Genomic DNA, 24,037 nt, shown 5'->3' on the forward strand with positions numbered 1-24,037 from the left:
TGTGTGATATAATTTAATTACATCCTAAAAGCCCTGTCTTTTAAAAATACAGCCACATTAGTGGTTAGAACTTCAACATAAGAAGTTGGTGGAAGTGGGAGGGGTGGACGCAGTTCAGTCTATAGCATTTACACTGATTGAGTTTTGGATGTTAAACTAATTTTTCATTCCTGGGATAAATTCCACTTGGTCCTGGTGTATAATTCCTTTTATGTTGCTGGATTTGGCTTGCTAGCATTTTGTTGCAGATTTTTGCATATATATCCATAAGGTATATTGTCTGTAGCTTTTTTTTTTTTTTTTTTTTGGCTGTGTTGGGTCTTCATTGCTGCGCGTGGGCTTTCTCTAGTTGGGGCGAGCGGGGGCTACTATTCATTGCGATGCTCGAGCTTCTCATTGTGGTGGCTTCTCTTGTTGCAGAGCACGGGCTTTAGGTGCGTGGGCTTCAGTAGTTGTGACATGCGGGCTCAGTAGTTGTGGCACGTGGGCTCAGTAGCTGTGGCGTGAGGGCTTAGTTCCTCTGCAGCATGTGGGATCTTCCTGGACCAGGGATTGAACCCGTGCCACCTGCATTGGCAGGCGGATTCTTAACCACTGCGCCACCAGGGAAGTCCTCGTCTGTAGCTTTTTTTCTCTGTGATGTGTTTGGTTTTGGTATCAGGGTAGTACTGGCTTCATAGAATGAGTTGAGTAGTGTTCCTTTCTCTTCTTTTTGTTGGAAGAGTTTGTGAAACATCAAGTATGGAGATTTTGAAATAAGTATTGATGGTAATAGTAGCTGCAGCTTTCTGACCAGGATTGTTAACTTAGAAGATTCTCAAGTTTTTCTTCAGCTGTGGAATTGTCTCATAGGTGAAGCAATCATATAATGAAGCTTCTGCTAGTTCTAAACTGTTTGATCTTTGATGATATCTAAGACAAGTTTATAACATATAAAAATTCTGCTGTTTAGTAGCATTTGTTTTGTTTAATGATCTAATAGTAAACACTTAAATTCATACTAGGAAGAGTTTTTATTATTGTGATTTCTACATCTCTGCCTTTTTAAAAAAGAAATAATTTTTAATGCTGGTTAAAAACATGAGGAGGCAGATAATAAATCTCAAGTTTTCTTCAATATTTCTCTCATGATTGAGAAATTATATCATCACTTGAATGGAAGATTATTTGTTGAACTTTTGATAATGATAAAACATGTTTATGCTTTAACCACAAGTTCTAGTCAATAAGCATTCAGTATAATTTTTTTGCTTAAGGTTTAGAATAATAATTTTTAGACATTTGGATACTCCTGTACTAAACTGACATTTAAAAAGATTCTGTTGATGACAGCTGAGGCAATTTGTACTAACTATAAAAGCTTGAAAAAAATATACACACACACATATATATGTATATCTATAATTCAAAACTTTGGTGAACTACTAAGGGAGTGAAGACATATGGGGCCCAGATCTAGCTGAATATTGAACAGAATATTCAACAGAAATAATGGAAGCCAAAGGAAAGAAAAGAACTACCAACTTAGAATTCTATACTCAGTAAATAAGGTGAAATAAAATATTTTCAGGAAACAAAAATTAAGGGAATTTATCACCAGCAGACACTTACTAAAGGAAATACTAAAAAGAGTTTTTCAGGTAGAGGGAAAATGATTCCAGTTGGAAGCTCAGAGATACAGGAAGGAACGAAGAGCAATGGAAAGGTAAATAGGTGGGCAATGTAAATGAATAATATCTTGTGAGATTAACAACAGTGGCATATAAATTGGAAGGGGAGTCAATTGAGCTAATACCTAAGGACCTTGCATTGTTCAAGAAGAGAGTGGGGACTTCCCTGGTGGTCCAGTGGTTAAGACTCGGCACTTCCAATGCTTCCAATTCAGGGGGTGCGGGTTGATCCCTGGTCAGTAGAACAAAGATCCCACAAGATCCCACATGCCGTGCGGCATGGCCAAATTAAAAAAAAAGAGAGAAGGAGAGTAAAAGTAACAAGTACTTTTGATCGGTCAGGGTTGCATGTTGTAATCTGTTACCACTAATAGACTAGGAAAAAGTCTATACAAAATATAGATCTTTATAGTCTATATAAAATTGGAATAATAAAAAATAGTCCACAAGAAAATAAGAAAGCAGAGAAATAGGGACACTGTGTAGGCAAGAATAGAATAATAAGACAGATTTAAAAATAAAAACAAGAATTAACTACAAATATATCAGTAATAAATTAAGTGAAAATAGACTTGATGCTTGAATTAAACTATATTCAATATTTTATCAGAGGTCCTAGTCAGGGAAATAAAGAAAGAAAAAGAAAGGAAAATGATAAAGATTAGAGAAGAAGAAATAAAACTGTTACTATTTGTATACAGTGTGATTGTGCACAAAGAAAATCCTAAAGATATTTAGATGAACTATTAGAATTGATAAGAGATTTTAAAAAACGTTTGGGCCAACATAAAAATAAATTGTCTTTTTAGAGTAAATATATATATGTATAACAATCACTTTGCTGTACACATAAAACTGACATAACATTGTAAGTTAACTATACTTCAGTAAAACATAGTTAGAAAAAAAGAATAAAAAAGTTGTCTTTCTATATATAAACACCACATAGAAGATGAGATTTGAAGATATTTACAACAGCATGAAAAATCATCAACTTTTAAGGAATACGTATAAAAAATACGTATAAGATTTTTATACAGAAAACTAAACATTGAGAGAAATTTAAGAAAAATTTAAAAATTAAATAATTGGTATGATATACGATGTTCATGGATTGGAAAAATCAATGTTCTGAACATGTCAGTTCTGCCCAAACCCATATATTGAGTCAATGAAATTCTATTAAAAATTTCCAGCAGTTTTTTTTTTTAAATAAAAAGTAAGCCAATTCTAAAAATATATATGGACATGCAAAAGACCAACAAGACTCAGGGTAATCTTAAAGAAGAACAAAGTTAGAGGGCTTACTGTCCCAGATATAAAAACTTATTATTATGTCATAATCATTAAGACAATGGTGCAAAGTTAGAAAGACCGTGGAAATAAATCAGAAAGTCCAGAAACAGATGTATATGTGTATATTTGATTTGTGACAAAGATGGCACTAAAGAGCAGTGAGGAGTAGGCTTTCTTCAATAAATGATACTGGATCAATTGTTTATCCATAGGGCAAAAAAAATGCAATTTTATTGCTAACTCATCCTGGTTACAAAAATCAATTCCATATAGATTGTAGATGTGAGTATTGTAGGTAAAACAATAAAGTTTCTAGAAACAGATATGAGAAAATCTTCATGACTTCGAGGTGAGGAGAGATTTCTTAAACCGGTCACCAAAAGTACTGGCAAAGAAAAAAATTGGTAAATTGGACTGCAATGAAGTTAAGAAACAATGGAAGACGATTAAGAAAGTGAAAAGGTACCCTGGGAAAGATGCCGGATTTACTTTGTGTGTGTGTGTGTGTGTGGGGCACCAATAAAACTTTATTTATGAATGAACACACACACACACCCACACACACACACATGCACACACATACACAAAAGAAAGTGAAAAGGCAAGCCACAGAGAGGAAGATGATACAGATCTTCCTCAACTTATGATGGGATTACATCCTGATTGTAATTTGAAAATATCTTAGGTTGAAAATGCATTTAACACACCTAACCTACTGAATATCAGAGCTTACCTAGCCTACCCTAAAAGTACTCAGAACACTTCATCAGCCTACAATTGGGCAAAATCATTTATGCAAAGCCTATTTTATAATAATTGAGTAGCTCATGTAATTTATTGAATACTGTACAGAAAGTGAAAAACAGAATGGTTTTAAGTGTATGGGTTGTTTACCCTCCTGATAGTGTGACTGATCTTCCTCTTCCTCTGAGTCCCCTCCCATGGGCACAGGTCCAACCTAATCGCTTGCTTTTCTTCCCTTCCTAACCATCCTATGTGTGTATCTTTCTTCCAGCCTTGGTTGTACAGGAGTCCTTTTACCCATTTCCAGTTAGTTTTCAGTAAGAATTGTTCCACATGTAGATGTATTTTTGATATGTTCGTGAGGAGAAGTGAGCTCCACATCCTCTAATATTCTGCATTGATTTGAACTCCCCTTATGGTTTTCAGATGCATATTTTAGAATTGCTTTATAGAAAGGGTATATTAATTTATACTTCTACTAGGTGTATAATGAATTTATATTGTGACACTCTCACTGCTAATGAGTATTACCCATTTAAAAATATTCATTTTCTTTTTACTTTATAGCATATATCCAGTGATCAGCACAGATACTTGACCACACAGAGTAGACAATGGATGGGTACCACTAGTTTGATGGAACGTTTCTTGCAGGATGTACTGAGGCACCACCCATATCATTATCAAGAAAGCAGGTAAAGTAACTGAGTGGAATAATATTAGCACAAAGTTGGTTATATGTTACAGTAAATGTTTGTGTTAATTGTTCTAATATTTCCTAAAGTGAACCTTTGAATCAAGGAATATAACATGAAATTTTATCTAGTAACTTACCTTTGCAATTATTTAAAATTTTTTCCTAGCTTAGGTAAGAAATTTCATTCTAAAAGTTATGAACTACACTATGCTTTTTCTAAAGAAAAGTCTTAGGCCGATAAATAATTATATATCATTAAGGTGTTTTGTAAGGATGTCACAGGATTAAACAGGGTAAAAAGGTGGGAGCAAACATAACTTTTACAAGATTAGTAACCAAAAAGTTGGTGACAGTAGCCAAGTAAGGGTGGTTAAGGTAAAAACTAAGTTAATTCCACATTAATGGAACTATTTGCTATTTTGTCAAATAGAATTGGCTCTTTTTATAATTTGTCAGTATCTTGATAGCTTACTCTCGTATTAATTTATTTTGGTTTTAATAAAAATAAATATTTTGATAACATTTAAAAAAGTTAAATGTCCTATGTTAAAGAAGAACTTTGGTAGAAAATCAGATTATGTACTGTGGTGAGTTTGCAGCTACAGCTATATAAGATAAGGCAAAATAGATCATTAGCACATCTGTGCAGAATTAGTTGAGTTCAGCACTAGCAGCAGAAAAAAGGATAAACTTCTTGAACGCTTTGCAAGTCACCAACCTAGAACTTAGTAAATAGCGAAAAAGTTTTAATGGGGAAAAGTCAGGAAAAAAATATGTGGTTTGCATAGAGAATGGACTTGAGGACATGGGGAGGGGGAATGGTAAGCTGGGACGAAGTGAGAGAGTGGCATGGACATATATACATTACCAAATGTAAAATAGATAGCTAGTGGGAAGCAGCTGCATAGCACAGGGAGATCAACTCAGTGTTTTGTGACCCCTTAGAGAGGTGGGATAGGGAGGGTGGGAGGGAGACGCAAGAGGGAGAGGATATGGGGATATATGTATACATATAGCTGATTCACTTCATTATACAGCAGAAACTAACACAACATTGTAAAGCAATTATACTCCAATAAAGATGTTAAAAAAAAATTATGTGGTTTCTTAGCTGGTGGAAAGATGGAATTAGCCTATCTTGGGGTCAGTATAAATTACCAGTTTATAGTGTATATAAACAATGCTTCAACAAACATATTTGTACATGCAACTTTTTCTGTGGAGTAGATTCCTAGAATTTGAACTTTTGGGCTAAAGTTTATGGACACTAAAAAATATTTTTTATTTTTTAACTTTTCATTTTGGAATAATTTCAGGCTTACACAAATTTAGCTGCAAAACTGGTACAAGGAATTCTTGTGTAACTTTTACCTAGCTTCCCCAAATGTTAAATCTAAAATAACCACAGTACAGTGATCAAATCCATGAAATTACATTGATACCATACTATTTACAGACCTGATTCAGATTTTGTCAGTAGTGTTACTAATGTCCTTTTTTTGGACCAAGATTCCGTCCAGGACCACACAGTGCATTGAGTTGTCACATTTCCTTACTTTCCCTTAATCTCGAGTGGTTCCTCAGTCTGTCTTTGCTTTCAAGACCTTGACGCTTTTTAAAAGAGTACTGGCCAGTTATTTTGTAGGATATTCCTAAATTTGGGTATGCCTGATGTCTTTTCGTTTTGTTGATGGTCTCCTTTACTGTGCAAAAGCTTTTAAGTTTAATTAGGTCCCATTTGTTAATTTTTGCTTTTGCTTCTATTGCTCTAGGAGATGGATCCAAAAAAATATTGCTGCGTTGTATGTCAAAGAGTGTTCTGCCTATGTTTTCCTCTAGGAGTTTTATATTATCTGGTCTTACATTTAGGTTTTTAATCCATTTTGAGTTTATCTTTGTATATGGTGTTATAGAATGTTCTAATTTCATTCTTTTACATGTAGCTGTTCAGTTTTCCCAGCACCACTTATTGAAGAGACTATCTTTTCTCCATTGTATATTCTTTCCTCCTTTGTCATAGATTAATTTACCATTAGTGCGTGGGTTTATTTCTTTTTATTTATTTATTTATTTGGCTGTGACGGGTTGTAGTTGCAGCACACGGGCTCTTTTGTTGCAGTGCGTGGGCTTCTCTCTTGTTGTGGCACATGGGCTCCAGAGCACGCGGGCTCAGTGGTTGTGGTGTGCAGGCCTAGTTGCCCCGTGGCATGTGGGATCTTAGTTCCCCAACCAGGGATCAAACCCACGTCCCCTTCATTGGAAGGCAGATTCTTAACCACTGGACCACCAGGGAAGTCTGCATGGGTTTATTTCTGAGCCCTCTGTCCTGTTCCATTGATCTATGTGTCTGTTTTTGTGCCAGTACCATCCTGCTTTGATTACTGTAGCTTGGCAGTATAGTCTGAAGTCAGGGAGTGTGATTCCTCTAGCTCTGTTCTTCTTTCTCAAGATTGTTTTGGCTATTCAGGGTCTTTTGTGTTTCCATACAACTTTTAAAATTATTTGTTCTGGTTCTGTGAAGAATGCCATTGGTATTTAGATAGGGATTGCAGTGAATCTGTAGGTTGTCTTGGGTAGTATGGTCATTTTAACAATATTGATTCTTCCAGGAACACAGTGTATCTTTCCATCTGTTTGTGCTATCTTCAGTTTCTTTCATCAGTGTCTTATAGTTTTCTGAGTACAGGTTTTTTGCCTCCTTAGGTAGGTGTATTCCTCGGTATTTCATTCTTTTTGATGTGATAGTAAATGGGATTGTTTCCTTAATTTCTCTTTCTGAGAGTTCATTGTTAGTGTATAGAAATGCAACAGATTTCTATATATTAAGTTTGTATCCTGCAACTTTATCAAATTCTTTGATGAGCTCTTGTAGCTTTTTTTGGTGGCATCTTTAGTATTTTCTATGTATAGTATCATGTCATCTGCAAACAGTGACAGTTTTACTTCTTCCTTTCCATTTTGGATTTCTTTTATTTCTTTTTCTTCTCTTGTTGCTGTGACCAAGACTTCTAAAACTATGTTGAATAAAAATGGTGAGTGTGGGCATCCTTGTCTTGTTCCTGATCTTGGAGGAAATGCTTTCAACTTTTCCCTGTTAAGCATGTTGTTAGCTTTGGTTTGTCACATATAGCCTTTATTAAGTTGAGGTATGTTCCCTTTATGCCCACTTTCTGGAGAGATTTTATCATAAATGGATGTTGAATTTTGTTGAAAGCTTTTTCTGCATCTATTGAGATGATCATATGGTTTTTATTCTTCAATTTGTTAATATGGTGTATCACATTGATTGATTTGAGTATATTGAAGAATCCTTGCATCCCTGGGATAAATCCCACTTGTTCATGGTGTATGATCGTTTTAATGTGTTGCTGGATTCTGTTTGCTAGTATTTTGTTGAGGATTTTTGCATCTATATTCATCAGTGATATTGGTCTGTAGTTTTCTTTTTTTGTAGTATCCTTGTCTGGTTTTGGTATCAGGGTGATGGTGGCCTCAGATTGATTCAGAAGTTTTCCATCCTAACCTTACAGCTAAAGGAACTAGAGAAAGAAGAACAAACAAAACCCAAAGTTAGTAGAAGGAAAGAAATGATACAGATCAGAGCAGAAAAAAATGAAATAGGGACTTCCTTGGTGGCGCAGTGGTTAAGACTCCACCTGCCAGTGCAGGGGACATGGGTTTGACCCCTGGTCCGGGAAGATCCCACGTGCCATAGAGCAACTAAGCCCGTGTGCCACAACTACTGAGCCTGAGCTCTAGAGCCCACGAGCCACAACTACTGAGGCCACGCACTGCAATTACTGAAGCCCGCATGCTCTAGGGCCCGCGTGCCACAACTAATGAGCCCGCGTGCTGCAACTACTGAAGCCTGTGTGCCTAGAGCCTGTGCTCTGCAACAAGAGAAGCCACCATAATGAGAAGCCCGCACACCGCAACGAAGAGTAACCCCCACTTGCCGCAACTAGAGAAAGCCCATGCGCAGCAATGAAAACCCAACGCAGCCAAAAAAAAAAAAAATTTAAGAAAATGATATAATAAAAAAAATGAAATAGAGACTTAGAAAAAAAAGAAAAGATCAATGAAACTAAAAGCTGGCTCTTTGAAAAGATAAACAAAATTGATAAGCCTTTAGCCAGACACATCAAGAAAAAAAGGGAAAGGGCCCAAATCAATAAAATCAGAAATGAAAAAGAAGTTACAACCAACACCACAGAAATACAAAGGATCATAAGAGACTACTGTGAACAGCTATATGCCAATAAAATGGACAACCTAGAAGAAATGGTCAAATTCTAGAAATGTATCAATACAATCTCCCAAGACTAAACCAGGAAGAAATAGAAAATATGAACAGACCAATTACCAGTAATGAAATTGAATCAGTAATTTAAAAACTCTCAACAGACAAAAGTTCAGGACCAGACAGCTTCACAGGTGAATTCTACCAAACATTTAGAGAAGAAAATTTTAATTCTTGATAGACATTTCCTGGAAGGCTATACCAATTTATATATAATTTCTTGCATAAATTGTATATATATGTATATACACGAGTAGTATATGACAGTGCTCATTTCCTGTCACTCTTGCCAACATTGGGATTATCAACCTCTTTCTTTCTCCCTAAAATAATAGGCCAAAAAGTGTCTCTTAATTAACCTTTATTTATTTATGAGTAAAGTAGAATTTCTCTTTCTATATAGTTATTAGAAATATATTTATCCTATGGATTGTTTTTTCATATACTTTGCTTATTTTTCCATTGAATTGTTTGTATATTTTAGGTTTGTATGCAATATTTATGAATAATAGTTCTTTGTATTTTAAATATCAGAATCTGTCATGTGTTTATCAACTGTGTATGTTATTTTTTACCATATAGAAAGAAATATTTTGACACAATCTAAGGAGAATTTTTCTTTATGGCTTCTTTCATGTCTTTTTCTTAATTCCATTGTCTCTTCTTTTAAATATTTTTAATCTTCTTGGAATTTATTTTTATAAGTCGTATGTAGCAGTACTTATTTTTTAAATAAATATATACTAATTATCTCCACTGATATAAAACATCACCTGTAACATAAAATTCCTGTGTTTGTGTGTGTGTATCTACATCTACTTCTATATCTATATATTGGACTTTGAATACCATTTTCTTTCCTTGAATGTTTTTAATACCATGCCAATACCACATTACTTAATTATGTTTATAAGCTTTCTAAATTATACAGTTCATCTTTAAAAAATTTCATCTCTCTTCCCCCCTTGTCTAGACATTGTTGGTTTTTGTATTATTTTAGACTTCTTGAAAATCAGCTCTTGCTTTATTTTTGTTTCCTATTTATTGGTCTTTCTTTTTCTTAATTTATATCTTCAAGTTTCCTGAGGTAGGGGGATTTGGTTATTTTTCTGTCTTTTTGAATTAGGTGCTCATTTAATTAATTTCTGTTTACTAATTCTTATTTTAATGGGAAATTTAAAAGTGTGAAGTTTTCATTTTGATCACATCTCATAGATTTAATATATAGTTATTTATTTTGTTTGTATATAGTTTAAAAAATTTTCCTGTTTAGCATAAGAGTTATATAAAAGAGTGGTTTTTTTTTTTTTTTTTTTTTAATTTATTTACTTATGGCTGTGTTGGGTCCTCGTCCCCGTGCGAGGGCTTCCTCCCGTTGCGGCAAGCGGGGGCCACTCCTCATCGCGGTGCGCGGGCCTCTCACCGTCGCGGCCTCTCTTGTTGCGGAGCACAAGCTCCAGACGCGCAGGCTCAGCAGTTGTGGCTCACGGGCCCAGCCGCTCCGCGGCACGTGGGATCCCCCCGGACCAGGGCTCGAACCCGCGTCCCCCGCATCGGCAGGCAGACTCTCAACCGCTGCGCCACCAGGGAAGCCCCAAAAGAGTGGTTTTTAACCTTTAATGGTTACACTTTTGGAGGGCTTTTTTTGTTGTAAAATTAGTTTAAAATGAGTAGAAATACAGATTGTGATTTAGTTGTTAATTTTAAACACACACAAATACAGATACAAATTTTTGGGGATTTCCAACTTGTTTGATTTTATGATTCTGCCTTCCTTTCTTTTCTTGGCCAAATGTTACAAAATTAATTTTATTTTGAGACTCTGTCTTCTAGGAATCTTGCCCAGGGTAGGAAGAAAATAACATTTATTATGCATTTAATAAAAATCTTAAACAGATGTTAGAGTATTTTTATGGATTTTTCCCCCCTTGCTTTTTAGATCAGTGCAAAATGAGAGACTTTATATGACTACTGTGTCACCTTCTGGAGTGGTTCCGAATGACGATTTTGTTCCTGAAATAATGACTGAGGATGCTACTGGAGTCAGAGAAGAGATGTCTTCCAAGGCTTTTGAACCTGTTGAAGAGCTGTATTCTAGACCTAGTAAATCTCAGGAATATATACAGAGTGTTTCAGTTCGACCATCAGTTATTCAAAAACTGGAGAAAGGACAGCAGCAGCCCTTGGAGTTCATTCATAAAATTGGGAGCAGTATGAAAGAATTTAATCCAGTTGGTATTGGTCATGCTACAAATAATAGACAAAATGTAATATGTTCATCAGTGATTTCTAATGCTCCTGTTAGTTGTTTACCTGAAAGTTCTCATGAAAGACCAGTTACAACTAATGCTACTACTGGGTTACCACTAGGATCCCATTTGGATTCAGTTAACAAATGTGACCCAAACAAAGTTGACAAATACTTTAAACAGCTAGACAGGGGCTTTAGAAACCCTATGCTGTCATCCCATCCAGAAAATTCTTCAGTAACATGTCAGAAACCTAAAGAATCAAACAGGAAATCTTTATGTATAAATTCAGATAAATTGGCTATACAGGAAGATGTAAAATCTCAGGGTAAAACTTTGTCAACTGGCTCTAAAGTCCATGAATTTGTGGGTGCTGAAGGCTCCTTAAAATTGGAATCTCTTTCCAGATTAACAGTAAACCCAGCAGTCAACCTGAATAAAACTGACATGCCTTCTAATAAAGGAATCTTTGAAGATGGCATTCCAAAGTACCATGAGAAATTCTTTCTTAATATGGATCATACCCAAGAAGGAAAGCATTTGGTTTTTAACAAGTCAGCCTTTTTGGAACAGAAGATCTCAGTGAGTTCTGAAATGAAGTTTGCTGGTGGCTATCTTCAGTCAGCATCTGATCACCATGAAGAGGCTGTGCCAGACCTTTGGAAGGAGGAGCAAATTGACCAAGAATATAAGAACTGTGAATCAAGAGGTTCTGAAATGAGTTTTGATGGCAGTTCCTCTTTTTATTCACTGACAGACCAATCTAAAGTGACTGCCAAAGAAATAAACTTCTTAAAGGAAGTACGTGCTGATTTGCAGTATAAGAACAATAAATCTTGTGTTTCTGAAATAAGCTCTGATTGTGATGGCTCCCTTCAGTTGACTTCCAACCAAACTCAAGTAATTGTTAAAGATGTAAGTGTTCAGAAGGCAATGCATATTAGGCTGGTTGATGAAAGCTATGAATCTAGTGATTCTGAGATGAATTTTGATTGTGATGCCTCACTTCAGTCAACTGATAACTACCCCCAACAGCCTGAAAAAGAAGTAAACCTTCCCAAGGGGGCACACGTTGGCTTGGTTGATATGAACTATGGATCTAGTAGCTCTGAAATAAGTGCTGATTCTGTTTTCTCACTTCAGTCAGTGGTTGACCAATTCCCAGTGGCTGTCACAGAAACAAAACTTTGGAAGAAGGTTCACATTAGCTTGGTTGATAAGAACTATGGATCGAGTTGTTCTGAAACAAGTTTCGATTGTGATGTTTCTCTTCAGTCAGTAGTTGACCATCCTCAACTGGCTGTCAAAGAAAGAAACCCGGAGGATAGGCTTGTCTATCTGAAAGATAAGAATCGTAAGCCTAGTAGTGCTAAAGCACATCTTGATTGTGATGTCTCTCTTCAGACCATGACTGATGAACCTCAGAGGGCTGTTGAAGAAATCTGTCTTCTGAAAGAGAAGAATGACGTTGTGGATATGAACTGTGGGTCTCATGGTCCTGAGATGAATTTTCATCTGATGAAAACAGATGCTCAGTTAGTGCCTGACCAATCCCAAGTGACAGTTAAAGAAGTAAACGCTCAGGAAGTAGCTCTTGACCTGGAGAATAAGAGTGTTAAATCTAGCATTTCTGATCTAAGTTTTGATTCTCATGTTTCTCTTTATCGATCAGCTAATGATCAACCTCAGCGGGCTTGTGGTGAAATAAATCTGAAAGCGTTAAATGTTGATATGGAAGTTAAGAGCTATGGGTGCTCTAGTTCTGAGCTGAGTTTTGATTCCGATCCTCCTCTTATGTCAGTTACTGAGTATACTGAGCTGGATGTTGAAGAAATAAGGAAGAAGCACATTAACCTGGAAGATGAGAGCTTTGAGTCAATTAGTTCCAAAATAACTTTTGATTCTGATATTCCTCTTCACTCAGTAGTTGACCAATCTCAAGTAGCCATTTATGAGGAGGAGTCTGTTGATCTGGGAAATAAGAGTAATGAATCTTGTGTTTCTGAAATAACTTTTGATTCTGATATACCTCTTCATTCAGGGATTTATCAACCTGAAGTAGCTGCTAAAGAAACATTCATTCAGAAAGAAGAGTATATACACTTAGGAGGGAAGGATGATGAACGCACCGCTTCTGAAATAAGTTTGGATTCTTATATCCCTTTTCATTCAGTGATTAACCATCCAGAAGAAGCTGTTAAAAAGCTAAATCCTCAAAAAGAAGAGTGGGCACCCTTAGAAAATAAGGAAAATGAACCTTGTGGTTCTGAATTAAGTTTTGATTATGATGTTTTTTGTTCAATGACTGGATGTTCTGAAGATCCCATTAAAGAAAGAAACCTTCTGAAAGAGGAGATTATACACTTAGAAAGTAAGGGTAATGTATCTGTTGTTTCTGAAAGCAGTATGAAGTCTGATATTTCTTTTCATTTAGTGACTGATCATCCTGACATAGCTATTAAAGAAATAAACCAAAAAGAAGAACATGTAAATTTAGCAGATAAGGGTAATGAGTTAAGTGTTTTTGAAACAAGTTTGGATTCCGATATCCCTCTTCAGTCAGTGATTCACAAACCTGAAGTAGTTGTTAAAGAACTATGGCTTCAAAAAGAAAAGCATGCTAAGTTAAAAGGTAAAAGTGCTAAATTTAGTGGTTCTGAAATAAATTTAGATTCTGATTATTCAATGACTGAACCTCAAATAGCTGTTAAAGAAATAGATGTTCAGAAAGAAGAACATGTTGTTCTAGAGAACAAGAGTGATAAATATAGTGGTTCTGAAATAATTTTGGACTCTGATGTCCCTCTTCAGTCAATGAATGAAAAACCTCAAATAACCATTTTAAAGGAGGACCATGTTGACCCAGAAGATGAAAGTACTGGACCTAGAGGTTTTGAAAAAAATTTGGGTACTGATACCCCTCTTCATTCAGTCATTGACCAACCTCGACTAGCCCTTTTGAAGGAAAAACATGTGGGTCTGGCAGACACAAACAATGAATCTAGTGATGGCAAAATAGCTTTTCATTCTGATGACCCTTTTCAGCCATTGACTGAACAATTTCAGGAAGTGGTTGAAAAAACAAACCTGTGGAAAGAAGAGGATATGGGCCAGAAGAATAAGGTTGATGAACCTAATGCTTCTAAATTAATACATAATTCTGACGTTTCTCTTCTGTCTGTGTCTGATCAAACTGAAGTAGCTGTTAAACGAATAAACCTCAAGAATGAAGGTCATGTGTACTTGGAAGATAAGAACAGCCAATATAGTGGTTCTGAAATGAGTTTGAATTCTGATCTCTTGGTTCAGTCAATAGTTGATCATCCTCAGATAACTATTTTGGAGCAGGAGCATACTGAGCTAGAGGATAAGCACAATCAATCTTGTGGTTCTGAAATAAGTTTTGATTCTGATGACCCCCTTCAGTCAGTGGCCAACCAGCTTAGAGAAACTGTTAAAGAAGTAAGCCTTTGGAAGAATGAAGTTGACATGGAAGATAAGAGAGATGAATCTAAGTGTTTTGAAATTGTGTATGATTCTGATGTCCTTTTTCAGTCAGTGGCTGGCCAAACTAAAGTTGTTAAGGAGATCAACCTTTGGGAGGAGCATGTTGACTTGGAAGATAAGGTTCTCAAACCTAGTGATTCAAAAATAAATTTTGTTTCTGATGAACCTCTTCAGTCTGTGGCTAATGAAATTCAAGAGGCTATTACAGAAATAAGTCTTCTGAGGGAGGGACATGTTTGTCTGGGTACTAAGAGCTATGAACCCAATGATTCTGAAGTCATTTATGTTTCAAATGCCCATCTCCAATCAGTGGTTGAGCAACCACACATATTGGAAGAGCAACAAGCCAGTTTGGAAGATAAGAGCAATGATCCTTGTGGTCCTGAAATAAGTTTTGTTTCTGATGATCCTCTTCAGTTAGTGACTAGCCAGCTTCAAAAAGCTGTTGAAGAAATAGGTCTTTGGGAGGAAGACCATATTTACCTGGAAGATAAGAGATATAAACTAGGTGATTTTGAAGTAAGTTATGATTCTGATGTTGACTTCATAGCTGGGCATTCTCCTGTGGCTGTCAAAGAAATAAACTTGCAAGAGAAGGATCATGACCTTCATAAGAACTGTGAACTTAGTGTTTCTGAAATAAAATGTGATTCTGGTGTTCATCTTCGGTTAGAAGTTGACCAACCTCAAGTGGTTTGCAAAGAAGTAAACCTTCAGATGGAAAAGCATCTTGGCATGGAAGAAAGAGTCAGTGAACCTAGTGATTCTGAAATGATGTGTGATTCTGATGTTCCTCTTCAAATAGTGATAAACGAACTTCAAGTGTCAGACAAAGAAACAAATCTTCAGAAGATGTTATTTGTGGACCTGATGACCAGTGATAATGATTGTGAAATGATTTCAGATTCTGATGTCCCTTTTCAGCCAGTGATTGACTCACCTCAGATGACTGTCAATGAAATCAGCTGTATAAATGCAGAAAGTTTTGTTCCAGAAGATGAGAACTGTGACTCTTGTGATTCTGAACTAGGATATGTTTGTGAATCCTCTCCTCAATCAGTGACAAACCATTCCAAAAAGACCTTTAAAGTTGTAAACCAGAAGCAAGACTATATTATTCTGGAAGAGACAAGCTGTGAGCCTTATATTTCTGAACTAAGTTTTCAAATTGATGCCTCTCATCGGTCCATGACTTCCCAGTCACAAGAGCCTGGAAAAAAAAAGGCCAAATATATTGACCCCGAGGATAAGAGCCGTCAATCTAATCGTCCTAAAAGAAATTTTGAACGGGAGGAGACTTCTCAGCCAGTGACTCAGCAACGGCAGAAGGCTAACAAAGGAGTCAACCTTTGGAAAGATGTAGAAAATATTGGCCTAAAAGATAAGAACTGTGAATCTAGTGTTTCTGCAATGGATTGTAATGCATCTCCTGAGTTGGTGATTCATCAAATGCCTGATAAAGAAAACCTTTTGAAGTTAAAACATACCGATCTAGAAAGTATGAGCTGTGAACCTTGTGGTTCTGGGATGAATTTTCAGTGTGATCCCTCTCTTCAGTCTGACAACAACCAGCCTCAAGAAGCTGTTAATAAAATAGACCTATTTGAGAAGATGTCTTCTGACCTGAAAGAAACAAACCATAATTCCCATTCAGGCTCTGTTCCCATGGTTGATTCTATACGGAACCTGGAAAAAGCAAAGGAAGTCATAGAAGATGATCCTGATGAACCAGTTCTTGAAGGCTTGCCTCATGTCCCTCCTTCATTTGTGGGGAAAACGTGGTCTCAGATAATGAGAGAAGGTGACGTTAAAATTAATGCTCTCATGAAGGAATTTAAGAAAGGTCGTTTCCACTGTTACTTTGATGATGACTGTGAGACCAGGAAAATTAAAAAAAAAAAATCGAATGAAGGAAAAAAGATTACCTGGACTGACCTCAATCAGGATACTACATCAATTCAAGTTCTTTCAGATTGTGATGATAATGCAGGTGGTATTTCAGATATTGATGACTTTTCAGTGGCCTTAGATAAACCTAGCCATTATCCTTCAGCAAAGAAGCATTTTGAACAAACATGCCAAGTGGCTTCTCCATGCCAAGCTATGAAAGTCAGCCATGGAACTCAAACCAATCTCGCAAGTCACCCAGGGACAAAAAGAAGAATAACTGGACAAGAGAAAGACTCTCCAGTAAGGAAGCGTTTACTTTTACAGAATGACAGAAAAACAAGAAAGAAAGTAAAAATTGGAAAAGTCGAATTTCCTGAATCATGTATTACAGTTTTGAAGCCTTTGCAACCAAATGCCTTAATTTATGTTCTTTCTTCAAATATTAAGCTGAAGAAAGGTGAATCCAACAACTTCTCTAAAAGGAGGCACGGTAGTAGAAATAATTGGGATCTTAGCATACAGTACAAATTTAACCAGAGTTCCTTTAATTGTTATGACCCATTGAATAAGCAGATTGTAATTGATCCTTCTTTGAACATAGAAGTACCAGGGCCTGACAGGAATAACTGTGTGGAAATTCATTTTAGCCACCTAAATTCTAATGCAGGAGATGATGATACTTATGTACAAAGCTCTGCTTCGGCACCTTTTATGACAGTGTCAGTAGGACATGAATTAATGTCACATCAGGAGGCCAGTGAATCTGTGTTTCTGGAAAAATCCAAGATTTTGAATTCTAGTGAAGTTTCAAAACAAAGTAATTTCCAGTCAACTCTTTTAAATCATGATGTTGCCAAAATTTCTCTGAAATCGATTGGAAATAAGTTTTTGGAAAGTAAAAGGAAAATTCAGAGAAGGAAGGTGACAACTAATAATAAGCCAGGTTTTCCCAAAGAAGGTTGTAGACCAGTTATTCCCCAGCAAAAAAACAGAATTGCTTCAGAAAAACGGTCGATTTGGATTCAGACCAAACTAAGTGATATAATTAAAAAGTATATTCCAAAATACTCTGTTTTTTTGCGTCACAAATATCGGTCCAGGAGCACTTTTGTTAGGATGCATCTTAAGAAGAAAAAATCTGATGTCAGTAGGTTAAAGAAGGCAAAGAGACCAGCTAAAATGCTTTCAAAGACCTCGGTTCCATCAGCTGGAGCTGAAGAGCAGTCAAAAGCTATAGCAAGCTCTTCTCCCAAGCAACCTGTGCGGGGCTCTTCTGCCGTTGCAGGAAATAAGAAGAATGGTAATAAAAAACGCCCTAGAAGACAACGAAGAAAGCCTTCTAGACCTGTTAGAACATATGCTTTGAGAAGTTCGTATTCTGGTATACCATATTCTGACAGAATGAGGACTCGGCTCTCTAACAAATCGTGAGGTAATGAGGTAAACTAGAGGCGTTTCTATTAAGGGCTAGTTGAGGATTCAGTACTTCAATTGAAAATATATTTGGTACCTAGTGTACATAGCTTTCCTAACTTTGGTGAAAAAAATGAACCTTCAACTATTTTGCTATAGACTTATTTTTCAGAACTTTTATATTAATTTAAAGTTAGTGTTTAGGGTCCTTTTTTTTTTAAATTAAAAAACTTCCTTTGTCCATTTGCTGTGGAAGAGCTTCATCTTAATTTATATCACATAATTTAGCACAATATATACAACTTTCTTCCTCAAACCATGTCCCTCTTATTTATTTTTTATGATTGTGTCTCTCATGTCAGCAGGTTATATTGCAAGAATGGATGTGGCAAACATAAAATGCTTTTTTACTTTTTAAAAATTGGAACAAATGAATATGTAGTTATTTTCTGTATGTTTCAGAGTGGCATTGTCAATATCATATTCTAACTGGATAATTAAAAAGAAGAAACTCTGATTATCTCAGCTTTTGAGTGGGATTAACCTAAATAATCACACACAAAATATAATTTATCTTTCTTTTAAAAGCATTCCAGAGAATGAGATTTCATAAACTTTAATCCAGTTTTAAAAACTGCCTGGTGATTTTACATACATAACACAAACTCTTCCTTCTTCATTTAAACTGGATCTGCAGGTATCTAACTTTCCTCATTTGGACACATGCGTACATGCAATCTCTGTAGGTTTTTCTTTAGCATTATTAGACCTTAAGGGGAAAATGATCTTGCCAGCGTGATTATGCTTTTCTACCACCTTTTTTCCCCTCCACCTGAAGCGTCAGTGGTTTAATGTGAAAATCCAGTTATCTTATGGCCTTATCTCTTAAAAATATTTTAGATATTTCCATATCCTTTTTTAATAGCTTGAACTGAAATGACTGGTTTGGTAATTTGGGCAGACCATTAATTGTTGTTATTAATAAGTTATAATCTTAATAATTCAGAAGATCTAATAAAACTGATAAGTGGAGACCCATTTTGCAAGTGAAAAACTATTTGTGCGTTGGTTTGGCTTTCCTTCAATTTGCTAACTGATTTTGGTAGTTCACCTAAAAATGTCAAGATATGCAGTTTAGGTCTGAGGTACTCAGAAAATCTTTAGATCCTTTATTCAGGGATACTGGTTGAGCTGGTACAGATAGTTATCCTGTTAAGCCAAGGATCCTGGGTCCTTTTCTATCATTGATGTTAAAGGGAAACATGAATTTCAGCTACTACATTGTATAAACCATATTTTATTGAAACTAGATCAGTGTACCATGATTTCAGAGATAAAAATTTGTTATCTTAGAAGTAAGTATAGTGTAACAGTTGGTTTCTAAATGTAGTTTTATTTCAGGGGCCATTATTTAATCTGTGGGTATGTTATGGTGTTATGTTGTAATTTTTTTACTTCTAAATTTAAAACAGTAATTATATTGAAAAAAATGGACAAATGTTTATATTTTTAGTTGCAAAGCAACTTCAACTTTGCCTCATATACAAATATTTTAATTTCCTTTCTTAAAATATCTGTAAACCACTAGTTTAAAATAATCCTCCAATTTGAATTTAGGAAGAAAACTGTCCTACTGATTAGGAAGTAAACAAGCAGCTAATTCATAAAAATATTCTATTTGTGGGTATTGGTGTCTTTTTTCCTTGTGAAGTAGACACATAATTCCCTTGAGTACTGTTGGCAGGCATTCTGCCATCTTTTGGTGTCAGTTTAAAAGCAAGAGATCATATGGAAAAAATGTACCATGTAATTATGATGTATCATATCTATTGTGATTACATCGTGCACAGAGAATAGTTCTTATAATTCAAGTGATCAAAAACTTGAAGTTTAAAAAAATTACTACCTTTTTCACATTGGAAACTTCTAAGTACCATTTTTTTTTAGAGGAAAAGGTTTATATCTGAATTATATTAAAGTATAAAATAGTCCTGATGATTTTTTTTAAACATTTTGGAAATGTTTACTAAGTTCCTATAATCATCATTATTTTAGACAGGCTTGAAAACTTGAAATTGTAAAAGTTATAATGGAAATTAAATAAACAGTGAATAACTTTCAGAATTTGGTAGGATACAAGAGTGCCCCTCTGTCAAAATTTGTTTTGGCTTAATTTGCATATTAGGTAAAAATTGGATGTTTTTTGTGTATTCAAGTATGCATTAAATTCTTTTAATAGTAAAAAATCAAATTATAACCATAGTGAATATTTTTATTAATCTTGTCCTTGTTCAGTATCTTGCATAGATGTTTACTATAATTGTTCCAAATTGTGCAGTATGTAGACAACGTTGTGTGAAGTGTGTTTTGGATTTGTGCATTTAACTTTTTTGTGTAACTAGGGCTCTGAGTGACAATTTTTTTGCTAAAGAGAAACTATATTTAAATATTCAAATAATTATATATTTCCATGTAAAACTAATGTGAAGAGTAATGTATTTTTTATAATGCAATTTAAAGAGTAAGTTTGTTTTCAAAGTTATCAAGGTAAAATTCATCAAATAATTAAAATTTGCCTCTACTTTCTCTTCATGTTAGGAACTTTATCTGGGAATACTTAAGGAATCATAGATTAATGAAATCAGAAGTTCATTTTATAAATGGTCCTAGAGATAATAAATAGGGGAATATAAATGTTGATGCCGGTGAGAAAATAGTTTAACCAAAGATATGCAGGTTATGTTCAATGAAGTAGTTATTTCAAAGGATTAAAATTAAACAACTGTTTCTTTGGTGGAGTGCTGGGTTAGCAACTTTTCACTTTGTATACCTGTATTGGAAGAGTCAGTGAACAGGACTGAGTTCAGGAGGCAGTATCTATATCATTATTTGACACCTACTGGAGGAGAGAACTTTGGTGCCTCCAATACTATAGCATATGTTTTAAAGAACGAGAAAACATGGAAGAGTGTATCTATGTCAGTGAGGTCAGTGCCTTTGGCCTCAGCAGTATTGACTTCTAGAGTTTTTGGTCCAGGATTATATTGTTAAGATGAACAACAGACTTCTCTTTATATAAAAAAGTTAATAGAGTGAAAATGTAAGATGGAAGCTCATTTTCAGTAAAGGATTTTTATGTATAGAAAAAAATGTGGAAAAATGTGAAAAATCATGTAATTAGGAAATTACACATCAAAATGTCAACGTAAGAAGATTACAGGCTGAGGAAGCGTCTCAACATTTCCTTATACTTCATTGAGACCATAAATATTAGGGAAATAACAGTATATTTAATGTTTCCTTTGTTCTTCTTATACTTGAGTGTACAGTACATATTTAAAAAGTTCTCCCAAAGTATTTTAAATTATTTACCTTGACTAAGGAGTTGCCTAGGATGAATTATAGTTTGTTGCTGAATCTTTGAAGTATGAACTTTTACTTTTCTCTATGTTCATAATTTATTACATGCATGTTGCTTTTTTTTTTTTTTTTTGCATGTTGCTTTTTTCATGCATTTTATTTTCTGAATTTTTAAGCTGGACATGTATGTGTACATGTTGAGCCCTCACTAAGTACCAGACATTGTTCTAGGCTTTTAACCTGTATTATCTCATTTGATTTTCAAAGAGCCCTTTTGAGTTAGGTACTATAGTTGTGACTAAATAGCAGATGAGAAAATTAAGGCATAGAGCCTCAATTTTGGGATTGCAAATGAATGTTGACTGTAATCAAATGGGGATTACAGATAAACCCCATTCCCATTCCCAGTCCCAGGCCACCCCTAATCTAATGTCTATCTTTATAGTTTAGCTTTTTCTGGACATTTCATATAAATGGCATCATACAATATGTTGTCTTTTGTGTCTGACTTTTTTCATTTCCCAAAATGTTTTAGAGGGTCATTCATGTAGCATGTATCAGTATTTTTTTAAAATTAATTAATTAATTAATTTTTGGCTGTGTTGGGTCGTTGTTTCTGTGCGAGGGCTTTCTCTAGTTGCGGCAAGCGGGGGCCACTCTTCATCACGGTGCGCGGGCCTTTCACTGTCGCGGCCTCTCTTGTTGCGGAGCACAGGCTCCAGACGCGCAGGCTCAGTAGTCGTGGCTCACGGGCCTAGTTGCTCCGCGGCATGTGGCATCCCCCCAGACCAGGGCTCGAACCCGTGTCCCCTGCATTGGCAGGCAGATTCTCAACCACTGCGCCACCGGGGAAGCCCCTGTATCAGTATTTTGTTCTTTTTTAAATTGCTGAATAGTACTTATAATTAGTTTTTAATGAAGCTGGTAACAGAACACTGGTCTCCTGATGACAAATATGATAAAAGCTGTTAGACTTGAGGCTAGATGTTCCTTTATGCCTCTCATACCTGTTATCCTCGATTACTACCCCAAATCCAAGACCAACTGGATATCTGCCTTTGTGAGTGCTCTTATTCCATACTTGAATGCTTTATGCTTCCTCTGTCTTTGACTCTTATTTCCTTTACTGACCATCTTGGCATTCTTTTCACTGTGCTTTGTGAATTCTCATTTTCAGTGTCAACACATTACTCTGTGTTCCCGATCCTTTCATTATGAATTGCTTGCAAGTGACCAAACTGAGATTCATATTCAAGTTGCCCATTATTCTAACCTACATGAGCAGTAAAGCCAGGAATTGTTGATGATGTACAGGTCATAGTGAAAGTTCTTGCTTTAAATTACTGTACTGCATAACCACAGTGTACATCATCAAAATCAGGAAATCAATATTGATGTAATATAACCCTCTACTCCACAGGCCTTGTTTGGATTTTACAGATTGTTCCAAAATATTCTCTATAGGTCCAGGATTAAATTCAGGATCACATACTGTCATGATTCTAGTTTCCTTCAGTATGGAGCAGTTCCTCAGCCTTTCTTTATTTTTTATAACGTGACATTTTGAAGTGTACAAACAAGTTTCGTTGTGTAATGTCCCTCAGTTTGAGTTTGTGTGATGTTTCTTCATAATGCTTTTCTTTGTGGGGGCAGGGCAGAAATTCTGTGGACTTCTCAGTGTATCATAACAGAAGCCATGTGATGTCAATTTGAATAAATGTGGTGATTGAAGATATCCAGCTTTTGTTCATACTTTAGAGTAAAAGCTTTTAATAATCTGAAATGGGGACTCTTATAGAGGGTAAGATGAGTTATCAACAAATAGTTACATTTTTTCACCACTGAGCTTTGAGGCAATTGTAACTGTGAATATATTATCTGTTATGTTTATCATCTAACTGATCAAAGATAAGACAGTTACTTATTCATACATTTAACAAATATTACTTAGACCCCTACTATGTGCCTTGCCCTATGGTGGGTGCCAAGGATCCAAACATCAATCAAACAGGTCTCTAGTTGCTAACTTTCATTACTGATATGAGTGAAAGACAATTTCAATAGTGCTAAGTCTGGAATTACAACATAATTCTTAGGCTTCCAAAAGATCATTAAAAAACCTGTATAGATAACACAAGATACTGCTGTTTAGCATTGAAAAATTCCTCAACTTTCTACATTGAGGCCCATTGCAAGGCATTTCTCATGATTATCTGGAAAGATTGTTTTCCTGTGTTTGCATCATTATGAACAGTCTGTCCTGTGTTGGTTTGATGCACCAGGATGAAGTGTTATATAGACTCAGTTACCCATCTTAATCACAGCACAAAAATGACTTCCTAAGGAAAAGTTGATATCTTCATCAGATGTTTATTTTAAAAAAATTTTAAAAAGTTAATTGAAGTATAGATGGTTTATAATATTATGTTAATATACAGCATAGTGAGTCAGTATTTTTGCAGATTATAGTCCATTATAGGTCATACAAGATAATGAATATAATTCCCTGTGTTATATAGTACATCCCTGTGGCCTATCTATTTTATATATAACAGTTTGTATTTGTTAATCCCATATCCCTAATTTATCCCTCCCCACTTCCCTCTCCCCTTTGGTAACCACAAGCTTGTTTTTTATATCTGTGAGTCTGTTTCTGTTTGGATACATATATTTGTATTATTTTTTAGATTCCACAGATGTGATATCATACAGTATTTGTCTTTCTCCTTCTGACTTATTTCACTAAACACAATGTTCTCTAGGTTCATCTGTGTTGCTGCAAATGACAGTATTTCATTCTTTTTTATGGTTGAGTAATATTCCATTGTATATATATACCACTTTTTAAAAAAATATTCTTTTTTTTGGCTGCATTGGGTCTTCATAGCTGCGCATGGTCTTTCTCTAGTTG

General features: G+C 35.4%; 1 protein-coding gene across 1 annotated transcript in view; it reads left to right on the forward strand.

Annotated features, from left to right (window-relative positions):
* ZDBF2 (zinc finger DBF-type containing 2) overlaps window positions 1-22,843 on the forward strand; it is a 31,507-nt gene extending 8,664 nt beyond the window's left edge. The window contains exons 4-5 of the mRNA XM_007190613.3: window positions 4,278-4,405; window positions 10,647-22,843. Of these exons, the coding sequence (XP_007190675.3) occupies window positions 4,278-4,405; window positions 10,647-17,784 (7,266 nt within the window). The 3' untranslated portion in view covers window positions 17,785-22,843. The remainder of the gene's footprint in view (window positions 1-4,277; window positions 4,406-10,646) is intronic.
* The last annotated feature ends 1,194 nt before the right edge of the window (window positions 22,844-24,037 follow it).

The sequence above is a fragment of the Balaenoptera acutorostrata genome, chromosome 8, assembly GCF_949987535.1.
Source record: "Balaenoptera acutorostrata chromosome 8, mBalAcu1.1, whole genome shotgun sequence".
NCBI classification, from domain to species: domain Eukaryota; kingdom Metazoa; phylum Chordata; class Mammalia; order Artiodactyla; family Balaenopteridae; genus Balaenoptera; species Balaenoptera acutorostrata.